Here is a 16000-nt window from a genome sequence, read left to right as displayed (position 1 = left end):
TGTTTATAATATGTTGATAGATGCATCAACACATTGAGTGGCATGCAAACATCTGGCGTCGCTGGAAGGTAAAAGCAGTAAAGCAGTAGTTGGAGATTCGCACTTTATCCAGACTAAAGCACATTAATCTGGAGGAGGTGATTCAACTGCATCAATATTATATTATATATAATCGATTATAACAATTTTCGAGAAAATTCAGTGAAATTATTAGGCTATTTTTATACACTTAAAAAGGATGGTTCTTTAAGGACTCTTTAATAAAGGGAATGGTTCTGTTTAGAACCAGGAGTTATATAGAGAACCATTTCAATGCTTTTATGTTTCTTTACATGGAGAAATGGTTCTGCCCGTTTCATATTTCAGCCGTTATTATTTATTATTACATTAATATTTATTTATTTATTGTTTAATACGTCTTTTAGTTTTGCTGATTTTCACTTGTTCTAGTTGATCAATTTCACTTCAACTATTTCAGTCTCTGTTTAATTTGCTCAGCTACACTGTAAATGAAGGTCACCCTCAATGTACTTCTGAGTCAAAATAAAGGTTTATTGATTGGTTGATTGATTGATTGATTGATTGATTAAAAAAAAAAAAAGCACTTTTTACTGATCTACAAAGTCAAAGCTTAACGAGGCTTCAGGATCAGGTTTCTTTACAGTGGTGGTGATAGGAACCAGGTGTAGCCATGACTACAACACAAATATAGACATTTTAATTTTAATTAGTATTAAAGCCTAATTTTACAGGCTTCGATTTTTGTAAGATTTTTTTGTAAGTGTGGCTTTTATAAGCGAGTCAAATGAAATAAAAAAATGAGGAAGTGTTCATGTCCACACGCTACGCCCTACTAGTTGCGCCCTACAGCTTGAGCCATACTTACAGCATCCTACAGCCTGTGCCCTACACCCTGCTCCCTACTTACTGCATCCTACAGCCTGTGCCCTACACTCTGCTCCCTACTTACTGCATCATACAGCCTGGGCCCTACACCCTGCTTAATACAGCCTGTGGCCTTCACCCTGCTCTCTAAACCATGAACCCTGCACCCTACACCCTGCTCCCTACACCATGAACACCTGCACCCTACACCCTGAACCCTGTGCCCTACATCTTGTAGACTACATTCTGGAAACTAAAAGACATGTTCCATACTAACAGATACATAGATAGATAGATAGATAGATAGATAGATAGATAGATAGATAGACAGACCCACATCACCTATTACTTTTTTTTTTTTACAAACATTTGTAATGTAAACAAAGAGTAAAAACCTTTATTCTACATGTGAATCAAGTATTTGAAAATTTATTTATTAAATGTTTATTTGTAAAAGGGCAGTTCCAAGTCCAAATTTGTTTTCAGGCCAAAATTTCAGGCTGGATTAAAGCTTTGATTTGGATCCGTCAGTACACCCAGGTTTCTGACTTGGTCTTTAGATACTGGAGCTCTGAAGTGTGCAATGATCTTCGGTCTTTCCTCCTCACTGCCAAGTAATACAACTTCTGTGTTGATTTAGCTGGAGGAGATGTTGACAGATCCTTTAATTCAAGATCTGTTTCTACAGCACTTTTTACAACGAGCATCACAAAGGAGGTTCAGAGAAAATCCAGGTCCGAGCCCCAAATGAGCAAGCAGAGGGCGACAGTGGCAAGGAAAAACTCCCTAAGAGCAAGAGGAAGAAACCTTGAGAGGAACCAAGACTCAAAAAGGGGAACCCATCCTCCTCTGATCGACTCAGGATTTGCTCTGAGCACCGACACAAAGTATCTACGGGACCACAGTCTTTTGGTGAGAGAGTGAAGTAAACCTGGGTGTCGTCAGGATAACTGTGATTTTGTTTTCTGGCAGGATTCAGTGGCCTGATTGGTGTCCAGTAAAGAGGCCATTGAAACCATCTCTCTGTTCTTGGGTGGCTCGTGTTCATTGATCACTGATGGTCTTTCAAGATGTGATTTCTTACCAACAGTTCCCCCAACATTGATCTCTAAAGGATCAACCTTAGGTGGTTTCTGCTGATACATTGCAGAAAAATCCCTTAGGTGTCTCATGGCACTGTTGTAAGTACTACATGCAGTGTACCACAGAATGTCCTCAGGGGCGTCAACACCTGATTCCATCCAACCCAAAGCTTCAGATCGTGTTTCTTTCAAACCATTGGGTGACGTTGAACAATCCAGATGTTCGCAAATTCCATCAATGACAGAATCGACGAGGTCGGATGCCTTAACCAAGCATTCCGACGGAGTTGGTTCCACACTGCAGTGTCTTTGGCTAGTGTGAGCATGCCGGGAACGTGGAGAACTCACAAGGAAGCTTGAAGACTCGAGTAAGATTTTACTCACTTCCTGAGCTGCCTTGGTCCGAGTATCCTCACTCTGGATTTTCTGGAAGCTCTTAGCTGAGAAGCTTCGGCAGAAAGAAGGTACCCGACAATCCAGAGTAGTGGCAGGTCTGCGGTCTCCAAAGGATGAACCTGACACCTCTAGGATGTATGCCATTAAATGGTCTACAAGCAACTCTGATATGAGAGATGTATCAGAGGTACATTGTCCAAGTACTGACTGAGCATCCTCAGATACCTCGGACTTTGTAAATGAGTCCAGTTGGACTAACAGCTCATCCACAACGATTTTGGCATACAAGGACGCGCTCCTCAGAGTTTGTCCAGGAACGGAAGTCTCCATCTTGCAAGCCATATTTGTGAGTTTCATGAGGCTGGGGATTCTATGACAGGACTTAGCTCTTTTGAGTGCTTTATCAGCCATGCTGTCACTTGCACCACAGGCTGGATCAGAGCTGATATCATCACTGATCAATGAACTCTGAGAGGACGTTTTGATGTCACTCAGCTCTGATAGCAAACATTCTGCAAAATCTGTCGCGCACATCTTTGGAGGGCAAGACAAATTTGACGCACTCTTGAGTTCTTTGGCCCGATAGATGGTGTAAACCTCAAGAATCACGTCTTTAGCACATTCCTGAAGTTGTGGCTGGTCTTTGGACGTCAAGCTCTCAGCACTGGGCTCAACAGACAGTGACAAATTACAGAGCTCAACTGACCCACATGAAGATGCCAGGAGCTCAGTCTTTTCTGTCACATTTCTACGCAGCTCACACATGTGAGAATCATCAAGAGCGTCAATGACTGTCTTCACAATGGCATTCAGAATGTCTTTGGTGACTGACTCCAAAGAATGGTTTGAGAACCCTGGTCTTGCAAAGAAAAGCGACCCGGCATCCACATTCAGAAACTCACAAACTTTTGGAACGATGACTTTCTGTGACAATGTGCTCACGATCTTTTCAATGTCCATGTTCATTGTGGTGATTTCGCCCCTCGTGAACTACAAGCAAAAGAACATATTGACAATATTAGTCATCACTAGCATAGTCTTACAGGGTTCATCTGCTGTGATTTCACAATAATGATATTAAAATAAAAATATAAATGAATTGTATTTGAATTATAAAAGTTTACCATTTGATGCATTCCACCAAGTATCACTTGTAGTTGCCTGAAAGATTAAAAAAGGAGAACAGCCATTTAGTGCTAATGTAACAGAGACAGCAACTTTTGCACTAAAGTCCATCCATCCATCATCTAAACCGCTTCTCCTTCTGGGTCGTGGTGGGGTGCTGGAGCCTATCCCAGCTGTCATTGGGCGGAAGGCAGGATACACCCTGGACAGGTCGCCAGTCCATCACAGGGCAGACAGACAGACATACACATTCACACCTAGGGGCAATTTAGCATGTCCAATCAGCCTGACGGCATGTTTTTGGACTGTGGGAGGAAACCGGAGTACCCGGAGGAAACCCACGCAGACACGGGGAGAACATGCAAACTCCACACAGAAACGACCCCGGTCACCCGGCCAGGAATTGAACCCAGGCCCTTCTTGCTGTGAGGCGACAGTGCTACCCACTGCGCCACCGTGCCACATATTCATTATTGAGTCTTGTATATTTAACCACCCTAGAGGGAAATGTCATGTCTGTTAGCTTGTTTCATCACATTTTATTGGCTACCAGCGGCTAAAGAACCAGGATTAATCAATCAGGATTCAGATCTGTTACCATAATATTAATAATTTGAAAGCTAACCCACTAGCAACACAGCTTATGCTTATGCATAGTAATGTTATTCATATGTACATTTCATATTTCTATCGTTGTATATACATTTGTACATTGTACTGGATATTTGTATGTTTGTATTCGGTACATACCGATCAGTCAGGCTCTGTAGGAAACGGGAGACATCCTGATACTTAGCAGAGTCACCAGGCTCCAAGAGAGAACCTGCTGCTGCGTTATGAAGAGCTTTCTCTGCCATGTTAGACTCTCCTGAGATATCAGGAGAGTCTAACATGTCTGTCTCTGTCCGTCTGTCTGTCTCTGTTTGTCTGTCTATGTATGTCTGTCTGTCTCTGTCTGTCTGTCTTTGTCTGTCTCTGTCTGTCTGTCTGTCTCTGTCTGTCTGGCTATCTATCTGTCTGTCTCTGTCTGTCTATCTATCTGGCTGGCTATCTATCTGTCTGTATGTCTGTCTGTCTGGCTATCTATCTGTCTCTCTGTCTGTCTATCTATCTGTCTGTCTGTCTGTCTATCTGTCTGTCTATCTACACAGCTGAATAATAATTTTTATTTCTATTTATTTTCTGTTACCTGAAGTAAAATAAAGGTGTCAGAAAGCTTCTCTGTGTGATTCCGTTGAAGAATCACATTTGGTTCCCTAAAGAACCCTGCAGTTTAGAGAATGTTTTTTTTTCTGTGTGAAGAAACCTAAAGAACCTCCACACAGATGGAGAACCTTAAACTGCTTTCCATCATGTCTAAATCAGTTCTATAAGGAAGGTCTACTACGTAGGATCCTCCTTTTCAGAGTCTACTTTGGTGCCTTTAGTCTTTGTAGCTCTTTCTGCTTTATTTCTTTAGTAGGTTTGGTTTTTAAAGCCCTTTAATCAAGAATGTTTCAGGAATGATTTTATTCCTTTGATCATCTTCTTTCTGGAAAGTTCTGAAGCTAATTTAGAACCTCTACTGTTCTCTGTGTCTGGGAGGTCCTTAAGAGAGATGAGGTCCTGAATCCAGAGAGATGCGTTACTGAGTGGAGCTGAAGGCTGCGTCCTCCTCCTCCTCCTCCTGCTGCTCTGTTATGATTACGTGCGTAAATTATGTGTTTTTTTTTTTTTCTGGGAATCAGGAGTTTCACTTAGAGAATTGAACTGTGATGAGCTGCAGCTCCGACACTTCACTCTCTCCGGATTCAAGGCGCGAGTTTAAGCGTGTAAGCTTTATTTCACAGATGAGGCTTTTACGTGTGCATGATTCAGTAGTTGAGATCTAAACACATGCATTTTGGCTGTTGGGCAAAGGATATACTAGGGCTTGGGTGAAGGCAAAAATGAATGGGACTCTATGGGAGGAATGAGAGAGGAAAAACGACACATAGAGAAGTGCGGGTCAGTATGGAGGTGGATTAGAAATTGGAGACCTGCCCTGAATGAGTACATGCAGTTTGGTGGCTGTCAGTCAAAGGTGGAGGGATCCATATAAGTCGTTAAAAGGCAAAATAGTCTCCAAAGAAAACTTTTTTTTTTCAGATTTATGACTATTTTACCATCATCACCATATAAAAACTTAAGAGTTGTGTAGGTTCACCGGTGGCTTTGGATAGTAAATAAAATGTCTGTGTGTGTGTTGTAGACGTGGCGATCCCTGGTTCCTATCACCACCACTGTAAAGAAATCTGAGTCTCCACAATAAACCATTACACATCAAGACATTCTAAGTGACTCTGTTTACATCTCAAGTACTGAATTACTCAGAAATTTTCAAAAACTGGTGGAATTCCCCTTTAACGCTAAGATGCTGTTGGGAAACTGGGCCCAGCGCAGCTCTGACCCAGTAGTATAGGATCAGTAGCTTCGGTACATTTGGAGCGGGTTCACGTTGGGGTGTCTCCCTCTAGCGGTCAAACACCAGAACCTCAAAAAACCGAAAGCGTATGATGTAAGTGTGTCACGTGATTCGGACACGTCGATATTGTTTTTAACGCAGTAGTGCGTGTTTTAAGTGTTGGAGCTCGCGCTTCACCGCCTGTGAACTGAACTCACACCAAGTCTGTTTCTGAACACGCTGAGTGAGCGACTGAGCCGGAGAGCGGAGCTAACAGAGCTAAAGCCCTAAAGCCCTGCCCCAAACTCCACACTGACCACACCTCGCCTCGCCCGCTTTTCCATGCTTTCTCCGAGTTCCTGTTTCCCCTCCTGGCGGTAAAACACTGTCCTGGCTAGGCTAACAACTTCTCTGTAACTCATGCTGTTAGCTCGCGACAGCGGAAAAACTTGCCTGTTTGTGTGTCCAGCAGTTGAAGTAGCTGGTGTTTTAAAATGGCAGCGGTTTTAGTCGCGGTAATGCTGATTCTGTCCATACCGACATGTGAGAGTCAGTTTTCTGGGTCTGACAATCAGCCAACAGCTTCGACAGTGTGGCAGACTTTGAACTCAGCTTTCACAAGTTTGTGTGAGGATGGACGTGGTTTTCTGGTCTCTCTGTTCGGACGGCAGTTGGTGGACTCGGGGCTAAAGGTTGGTATACCTCAGTTGTTGCCATGAAGAAGGCAAAAAATTACGGAGCCCCTAAGGTGACATGGTGACTGTTTTTAATAAGTAGTGACCACAAATTAATATATTGAGTCCACAAATTAATGTATCATGGCGACAGATTGCTATATTGAGGATACGTGTAAAGAAAAACTTAACTTGTGGCTTCAATATAATAATTTGTGGCCTCAATATAGTAATTTATGGCTTAAATATTTCAGTTTGCTGCCTCATAAAAAATAATGACGATGTCACCTTAGGTGTTCTGTGCAAAAATGTATTAATAGTGTATTTTTAATGACTACGTTGTGTTTATGTCTAAACAGAAAGTAAATGAGGTCGCAACATTGACCTCAAAGGCTGTAGCTGATGGGCTGAACATACTGGCTACATATGGAGCAGAAATGCTGGGGGCATCTGAAATGGATGGTGAATTATTATTGTTGTTGTTGTTGTTATTATTATTATTATTATTATTATGTAACACTTTATGTACATAGTCCACCTCAGATGCTTTGTAGATGCTTAATTTACTTTCAAGTTACATTTAACTAAATATCTACTAAATTGACCATCATTTTCTTTAAACCTGGCTCTAATCCTAAACCTAACCTTAACCTCAACCCAAAACCTAAACCCAACACTCACCCTGATTCTAGCCCTAACCCTGGTCCAAATCCTAATCCTAACCCCACCGCTGTTTAGAATCAACAGATTTTGAGTTTCAACAGATAGTTGGTTAGCAATTTGAACATCTGTAGATAATCTATAGGGGACTATCCAAATAAAGTGAGACATTATTATTATTATTATTATTATTATTATTATTATGGTTATATGGATAAGGATGGTTCATCAAGGGTTCTTTAGTAAAAGCAGTGGTTTTGTTTAGAGCCACGAGTTCTATATAGAACTATTTCAGGCTTAAATGGTTCTGCTGTTGTTATGACATCAAGCTTGTAACAATAGAATAACCCTTTTCAGTGCTATATAGAACCATATACAACACTTTCTCCATTAATCAGGAGAACCGTTTTAAATATTAAATAAAATTGGTTCTAAATAGATGCGTTTTCTTTACTAATTATCCCTCAAAGAATCATCTTTTTAAGTGTGTAAAGTTACTTTGAACTTCCGCTGGGTTGTTTGTAAGTGTTCTATTGGGTTACATTACTGAGATTGATTTTTGAGATTTTAAAATTTTTTATGTAGTATAGTGTGTGTATGTATTGTATTTTGCATTTCTCAATAAAATCAATTTTTTATTAGTCTAAAAGTGTTCATAATATCAGAATTACTGATCAGTAATGACAAATTGTTCAGTTAAAATCAAATCTCTATTAATTTTGAGTTTCTTCTCAGCTTACCACAGATATTCTGGTATATTTGTTCAAAGCTGTAAAGAGAAGATGACAAAATGCATTTTAGAGATGAGTGCTAACTGCTAGTTTGCATTAAGTAAACATTGAAAGCATGGTTTGGAAAATTAATGCTGATATAAATTTTTCTTCTTGTTAAGCCAATCTTCCTGTGAAGCGCGTCACCCCTGAAGGTGTGATCTTTGTCACTAAGTGGGCCCTGCTGGCAGTGCTTGGCTACTGGATTTTGTCCTTGGCAGTGCACTTAGTTGCTGGGCTTGTGCGGCGCACTCTCTGGCTACTGAAGATCGCCTTTGCCGTTGCCTTGTTTGGCTTGATTCTGAGTGATACTGGAGCCAGTGCGGAAACCACAGCAATGAGACTAGCTGGGCTGGTGCTCGCCTGCGTCCTGCTGGGCATTGGACCATCACCTTTCGGGGGAGGTGCCACCACGCACCTGGAGGCGAAAGTAAAAGTGCTGGAGAGAAGGCTGAGAGAGGTGGAGAAGAAGAGCAAGGAAGAATGATGGATGCAAAAGATCGAAAGGGTTCAGCCAAAAACCAGCCATGATCATATACTAAGAGGCACTGACTTTGGATCTGTGTTGTCTGAGCAGATGTGAACATTTGATTGACTTAGTGGTGTGTGGGTCATGTTTGTTCAAATGTTTCTGAGTCGCTGAGTCTGACTGCACACCTTGTTGTTTTGGCAGCTCTAACACAATTAATTCAACACAAACACTAATCTTCAAGATCTTCAGGTGTGAATCAGTTCTGTTGAGTCAGGAAAACACAACTGCGTTAGTCCAACACTGAGACTGGGAAGCATTGATACAGGGAGAGGAGTTGTGGTAATTCCACAGAGTTGTCAGTTTCCAGTTACATTCAGAAGCAGTGGCGTACGTGAAGGGTGTTGAGTTTTTTCTAGTTTTATTTACATCCTGTGTGTGTGTTTCAAGTTGGTTCTGTAAGGGCGTGAACAATTGCATTTTATTTTGAATATGTTTTCGTTATAGTCTACAAACCTAAAATGTTACAGAAACATATTCTTGTTTCATAACGTACTTAATGAGTATGGCTGTAGAAATAACACTTAAGTGGAATTCCACTGATTTTCACATTTTCGGCACAGTTTTGTACCATACATTTCTGTCCTTTCTGCATAATTCAGTCGGTGAGAAGTAAACAAAGTCAGTCAGAGTGGTTTCATGTGAAATGGTGCATTACAGATAAACCTACCTCTCAGAAAAAAAGGTACGAAACTGTCACTGAGGCTACATCTCAGTACCTTTAGTCAGGGAACATAATTGTACCATAATCCACTGAAATCATATTTTACATAAGTTGTATTGACTCCACACGCCCCGTCTCGTCTCCAGGCTTTTTTTTTGTTGTTCTGTTTTAAAACATTAGGTTATGAAAAGGTACAAATTTATACTTTTCCACTGGGAAAACTTATATAAGGTACACAGTTGGACCTTAAAACCACTGTTGTACCTTTGAATGAGAAACTAAGGATTGCAAGATCTGCACCAAAAATATAGGCATTTAATATATGGTCCAAAATGGGCAGTTATCCTTTATAATGGTAAAACAGTGGAAAATAAATAAGTAAGTAAGTAAATAAATGAATACAGTTTTGGGGGACTGTTTTGCCTTAGGAAGCCCTACGTGTACCTGCACATCCCTGCCATGAATGGATATATATTTAAGAATATGTTTTAGGCCAATACCTTTCAAAACCATCATCTCAGGAAAGAGGCAATCTATTCATGTAAATCATTTTACATTTCTGTGAAGTAGCTTTAAATTCTTTACAAATCTGCTTCCAATTACCATCACTGTTTCATGATAATGATGTATTTCACCTCAAACCACTCTGAATGACTTTGCTTACATCTTAACCATTTAATTACGGAGAATTTGTGAAAATAGTAGTAGTTCCTCTTTAAGTAGAGGAGATGCACAGTTGCAGCAGAGTGTGGCAGCTAAGGTGTGTTTACACAGCACTCATTACTTGTGCTGAACTGATATTCTCTAAAGCAGTGCTACAACACAAAATAGACATTTTCACTTTTTTGTTACTTTGGCTAGAATGTACATTTCTTTTAGATTACATTTAAAAGAGTAAGGAAAGTGCACATATTTGAAACAGGAATAGTTCAGAGATTCTGTTGTCTTGAAGCTCTAGGATGCCTGCGCATGTTATAATTTTTCTACAATTTTTTAATTTTTTACAACTTTTAGTATGAACCACAGCTGCACTCCGAATGTTAAGCCATCATGTCAGGCAGGTGGATGGCAGTGGAGGTTCCTGTCTAACATCTTGGTCCTCTGTATTGGGCACTGTCATCCTGGAAGAGACCCATCCCATCAGGATATAAACATTTCATCGTAGGATGAAGTTGATCAATAAATGAATAACTCTGTATGGATTTGCAGTGAAACTTTCCTGGACAAGTGAACACAAACCATGCACCAGCTTTTTCAGGGATTTTTTTTTCCACAAACCATGCTAACTGGTCTCCATGAGTGAAGAGGATTATGATAAAGTCTCCTCTGCATCTCTTTATAAAAACGTCTTCCAGTTTTTTTTTTCCATCACAACATGCCGATCCCGCATAACGTCCCCAGCTCTACAACCAGCAGAAACATAGAAAGCACCAGAGTGCACCAGTCACTGAGCAGCTCTTCAGAATAGGTCAAAAGTCTAACGTTCCTGGGAATACAACTCTTCAGTAATCTGAGCTGGGTGCCAAACACAAAGAGACAATGTTAAGAAAGGAAAGCAACATCTGTACTTCTTAAGGTGCAAAGTTCTAAGTGATCACTGAGAGTCTTATTATTCAAGGAATCACTGGCTGATTTAGTGAAACACTCTTAAAAAAGATTAAAGGTTCTTTAATAAAGACATTGGTTCTCTGTAGAGCCATAAACACTCAAAGAGCCATTTGCATGCTTAAATTTTTTTTGCATGGTGAAATGGTTCCCCAGATTGATGGAAAATGTGTTATATATGGTTTTTTATATAATCTTTTTGAAAATGGTTCTATATAGCACCAAAAGGGTTCTTCTATTGTATCAAACTTGACATTGTAGCAACAGCAGAAACCTTTTTGGTGCTATATAGAACCTTTTTTAAAAATATAAACATACAACACATTCTCCATCAATCTGAAGAACCATTTCACCATGCAAAGAACTATTTAAGCATGCAGATGGTTCTTTTAGTGTTCATGGTTCTATATAGAACCAATGTCTTTGCTAAAGAACCCTTAAAGAACAGTCTTTATTTAAGAGTGATACCACACAAAAGATAAACAAGTCCTTCAGAAAATAAGCAAATAGACACAGAGGATTGTCTGAGTAGAACAATAGAGCCACTCTATACAGAGCACAGTAGGAGATGAGCCTGTGCCATTCTCAGGAACTCGTCCCGTATGGAACACAATCTCTTTAACGGGAATGATAAATACAATTTCCAGTGTCATAAACATAGGACAGTACCTACGATTGCTGCTGACATGGAGAACCATAAAATTCATAGACACAGACATTGGCTCTCCACCTCAGATAAACACATCTGGGCAGAATCTTGACTCAAATGACAAGCCATTTAACTACCCAGATTTTCTGCAACAAGGTAAACATTTCTATATTTCTTAAGGAATATGCAGTTGTATTTGAAGCTATTCCAACCAGACTAACTTAGTGCTGGCCATTTCATCATACTTTTGATTTACTGGATACTTTTGTTAGTAGTGTGAGTTTTTCTACAGCGCCACAACATAATAACATAATAAAAGTCTGAGCCTTATTCCAAAATATTATCATTCCTCATATAATTCCATCCTGGGAATTCCATTAAATTAAACCACGGATTCTATGCAGCAAAGGGTTTTCTTTAGAGGTAAAAGCTTGATTAAAACTGGTTGCTTATTTCCTAAAAATGCAACCAAATGTAACCAAAGATACTCGTCTGTTCTGGAAATGTCTGATCTCTTGATGATCTCTTTTCTAAATGATCTCTAATCTCTTTATTAAATATTCTTATTCTGTGTTTTATTTTCAGTGTTAGGTTGTTCTCCCTAGCTCATTTGTTCTAGATAAGTCTCTGTGAAACTCTTTATATCTAGTTGCCACTGGCCCTGTGTAAACTATTAATTTGATTTTTACACTGTAAGAAGGGTGTATTCAGTAAAGGAAGAACAAACAGAAATGTTTAATGTACTGCATACATTTTTGACAGTGTTGTAAATAATATTCCATTATTTGCAACTCTGTTACTTGACAGTCTATCCATCATGAGGAACTACACACATCAAAAGAACAGGTATTAGTTGTACAGAAATTAATTTCTCCTTTATTTAGACCCTCATTATTAATGTAGCTGAGACCTAGCAAATGAATAAAACAATAAACTGAAAAGTACAATTAGCATTAAACCATTGAAATAAAAGAAACAGAAGTTAAAAATAATATATAAGAGGCAGTTGGGAATAATAACACAAAAGAATGTAGTACATTGTGTCTCACCATTAGAGAATGACAACCCACTTTAGGATATAAAATACAGTGAGAGGTTCTGTAATTATCCCCAGTGATCAAGCAAAGAGCAGGGTGATAAACTGTTCAGTCCAGTTGCTTAAGAGTACTGACTTCAACATGCTTATAGGTAACATGTCCATTGTCCACCACAGTCATAAAAGTCACTTACACAATCATCTTTCTATTGTGCAATGGGAAGCTTGAAACAAAATAGTGTTGTCTGCTTAAAGATGAACCTTCATTATTGATATACATTGATATACGTTAAAAAGAATACAGGTCCCAGAATTGAACCCTGAGGGACATTTTAGTGACTGATAAAAGTTTAGACTATTTGTGGTGCATTATTAAGCTCAAAATACAAAACACAGGTCCCATATGGTTTGCAACTGAAGATTATTTAAAGAATGCTTTAAAAACTAGATCATTTTGTGTCTTCGGGCTCCAAATGATTATTAGGTGTTGATAAAAGGAAATGTGATGTAACACAGTGGTAAACATGCTCATGTCCCAACTTTTTTCAAAAATGTTGCAGGCATCAAATTTGGAATGAGTGTATGTTTACAATTTAAAAAACAGTTCAGTTCATGAGGTACATCATCACATATTATGGTTTTGTATTGTCTTCAACTGAATACAAGTCAAACAGGATTTACTAATCACTGATTTCTGTTTTTTTTTTTATTAACATTTCACACACTATCCCAACTTTTTTGGAATTAGGGTTGTATTTAAAGCTACACTATGCAAGTTTTGGGGATTTGGAGACCCCTAAGGTGTACATGTATTATTGCACAGGTTGTATGAAAGAACATCTTGGAATGTAGATTGTACTTCAGATACCTTTACCAAGTGAATGAATCTAATGATTGTGACCACATGATTGAGAGAAAATTTAAAGAGAACTCTTCCGAGGATATAAGTAAATGAGCTACTGTTGTCATCATATATTGAGTATAAAGTTGTTTTTGCATTGGAGACCTGAACATTAAGCCAGACCTTCTTTTTGACTTCTTCTACGTGTGATGTTAATTCATAAAGACATATGATATGATCCAAAAAATTCCCATGAAATCTGACCTGACACCTCACTTGTAAATTATTCTTTGGGGTTTTACAGGATTCGCAACAGCGCAAAAACTCAATTTTTGTAATTCTGCATTTACATTTTAGATTTTAGGCTTGGTCTGTAATTGGGGTGTAACGATTCACAACATATACAGTGGTGTCTGGAATAGATTTTTTTTTTTTTGATGCAGCAAAAATATGTCATTAATGTATTAATGTTTCCATTTTCAGTTCATTAGAACATTCAATATAATAAAAGTACAATATTTAAAAGCCTGAAAAACTGTTATACTGTCCCAAACTAACGCTCTAACCACAAGTTAATATGCTATTAAAAGTATCATAAAATATATGTTGTATGCAATATATGATGCAATTTAATTCAGTACAATGCTATATATTGTATTGTTACATCCTTAGTCTGTGCTTATGAATTACTGTATTGTGCAGTGTCCTCTGATTGCTGCAATAGCGACTGCACCTGCTACACCAGCTAAACCAATGCCAGTAGCAGCTTTTAGGAAACTGTTGTTTCTTTCTGCCATATCTCTTGCCTTCTGGGGATCCTGCTCTTCATTGTATCTTTGAATTCTGAACTGTTCTTCCAGAATGGCTCTCTCAGCCATCTGCAGCATTTCATTTGTGTAGTGCTGTCCACCATTTTTGGTAATCAGTTCATCTATCTGCTCGAGCAGAGCTGTAACCTGAGCTGGAACTTCGTCGTCGTTGCTGAAGACATGATATCGTCCACTGCAGGATTGAATAAATGTCAACAGATCGGAATTTTCATGAACAAACTCATGTATGCTTTTTCTGCTTTTCTTCAGCCTCTCTCCATGCGTGAAAAGGACCATGGTGTACTTAGCAGAGTCTTCACCAAAAATCTGTTTAATTATCTCCACTGTTTTTTTCTCTTCCTCTGTGAATCTGCCCAGCTGGATAATCACCAAGAACACATGAGGTCCTGGTGCAGACAGGGATACACACAGCTTGATCTTTTCTTGAACTTCTTCATTTGATAAATTAGTGTCAAAAAGGCCTGGAGTGTTGATGACGGCAACTCTTCTATCATCAATGTTCTCTTTGACTTTATCACACTGTGAGGTCACAGAGGAAGAAGACAATTCAGATTTAAATGCTTCTTTTCTCAGGATTGTGTTTCCTGTGGCACTCTTTCCCACTCCAGTCTTTCCAACCAGCACAATCCTCAGTTCACTAGTATTCTCCCGCGGACACCACACTGTTAACAGACAAATACACCATTACTCCTGCATTTAGTTCATGAACATTGAACATAAAGAGAAATAATGTAACCCACACCGTGTTTTCAGTTGTGTTTTTGTTTTTATCAATAGGCTAAGACTTGACTTGTGATTGCATTATGTTTATTATAGAGTCTAACTACAGTGGTTTGGTATTTTTTTTTGTTTTTCCGTCATGTACAAAGGTTAAAATCACCACTGCAAATAAAGCTTAACTTACACTACTACTACCATTTATTATATTTGTACAGTTTATTGAATTGCTTTCCTTTGGACTGTTTGTTTCATTCCTTGGCCATCATGAAAATAGTGTTGATGTCACAACCCAATTCACGCTGCATCACAGATTTCAATGCACTCAACTACATTATCAAAGTTCGAAGGATGTTAATATAGTGTGTCCTACTGGGACATTAGCTTTTCTGGTAAAACCAAGGCCATTTAAAAGCAGCACGCTTATGCAGAGTAACCTCAAAAGTGGTTTGTTATCTACTCAGATAATGTATACTTAACTAGTGCAAATAGGTTAGAGTTCAAAAACTGAAGAGATTTTAAATTTAAGAGTTAAGATACAGAATATAGAACTGAGACATTACATAAGTGCAATAACAAGACATTTTAATAACTATATTATTACATAACACATTATTCCTATTCTGACACATAAATATGCTGAGTAATCATTGACTATTCTGTCTCTGGTTGATAATTCCAGTGTTCTGGCTAGGTGAATTTACCACTTCAAGTTGACAGAAACTCTTCAGTAGACCATAAATAGGTGTGTTTAAGCCTATAGCTCTAAGACTAAAAATAGCAAACATAAATCAACCAAGAAACAATAATTTTCACATCTGTTGAAGGCAGAGTATCATGCGAGTCGTGAAGCATTTTGGTTGTTGTGATGATTTATGGTTGTTATTATTTTAGGTAGTCTACTTTAGGGTACTATTTTGGTACCTTATACTTATTCAACAGTAACTGCCGGATAAATTCATGTTTGTTCTTCATTCATGAAGTAACATAACACATATTTTGTTTTTAACATTGACCGTGTTTGTTGGTGATTTATACTATGAGTATTTAATGCTTGTTCATTCATGATCTGAATTTTCATGATCACCCATGATTCCCAGATGTTAATTATATTA

At 38.6% G+C, this 16000-nt stretch overlaps 3 protein-coding genes across 4 annotated transcripts; 1 reads left to right on the top strand and 2 right to left on the bottom strand.

Moving 5' to 3' along the window:
• Positions 1-352: 352 nt before the first annotated feature.
• LOC118810891 lies at positions 353-6479 on the bottom strand. Of its 2 annotated transcripts, none has more exons than XM_036575029.1 (3): positions 6364-6479; positions 3488-3524; positions 353-3353 (listed from the first exon to the last, which is right to left on the bottom strand). In XM_036575029.1, the coding sequence occupies exons 2-3, from the start codon at positions 3497-3499 to the stop codon at positions 1827-1829; spliced, it is 1539 nt and encodes a 512-aa protein (XP_036430922.1). In that variant the 5' UTR covers positions 3500-3524; positions 6364-6479; the 3' UTR covers positions 353-1826. The 2 variants fall into 2 exon arrangements, with proteins under 2 accessions (XP_036430922.1, XP_036430921.1); XM_036575028.1 differs by lacking the exon at positions 6364-6479 and adding an exon at positions 4239-4482.
• tmem109 (transmembrane protein 109) lies at positions 6388-9266 on the top strand. The gene is made up of 3 exons (XM_036575030.1): positions 6388-6602; positions 6944-7046; positions 8137-9266. The coding sequence occupies exons 1-3, from the start codon at positions 6405-6407 to the stop codon at positions 8499-8501; spliced, it is 666 nt and encodes a 221-aa protein (XP_036430923.1). The 5' UTR covers positions 6388-6404; the 3' UTR covers positions 8502-9266.
• Positions 9267-14024: 4758 nt separating this feature from the next.
• On the bottom strand, positions 14025-14846 carry LOC118811093 (GTPase IMAP family member 2-like; the record flags this gene model as incomplete). Its single annotated transcript, XM_036575302.1, has 1 exon — positions 14025-14846. A coding segment is annotated over one exon (822 nt), but the record flags the coding sequence as incomplete, so codon positions are not given.
• Positions 14847-16000: the final 1154 nt, after the last annotated feature.

Source organism: Colossoma macropomum, unplaced genomic scaffold (genome assembly GCF_904425465.1).
Source record: "Colossoma macropomum unplaced genomic scaffold, Colossoma_macropomum, whole genome shotgun sequence".
Taxonomy (NCBI): Eukaryota; Metazoa; Chordata; class Actinopteri; order Characiformes; family Serrasalmidae; genus Colossoma; species Colossoma macropomum.
The sequence above is the reverse complement of the archived record's forward strand: the minus strand, read 5'-3'. Positions and strand labels throughout refer to the sequence as shown.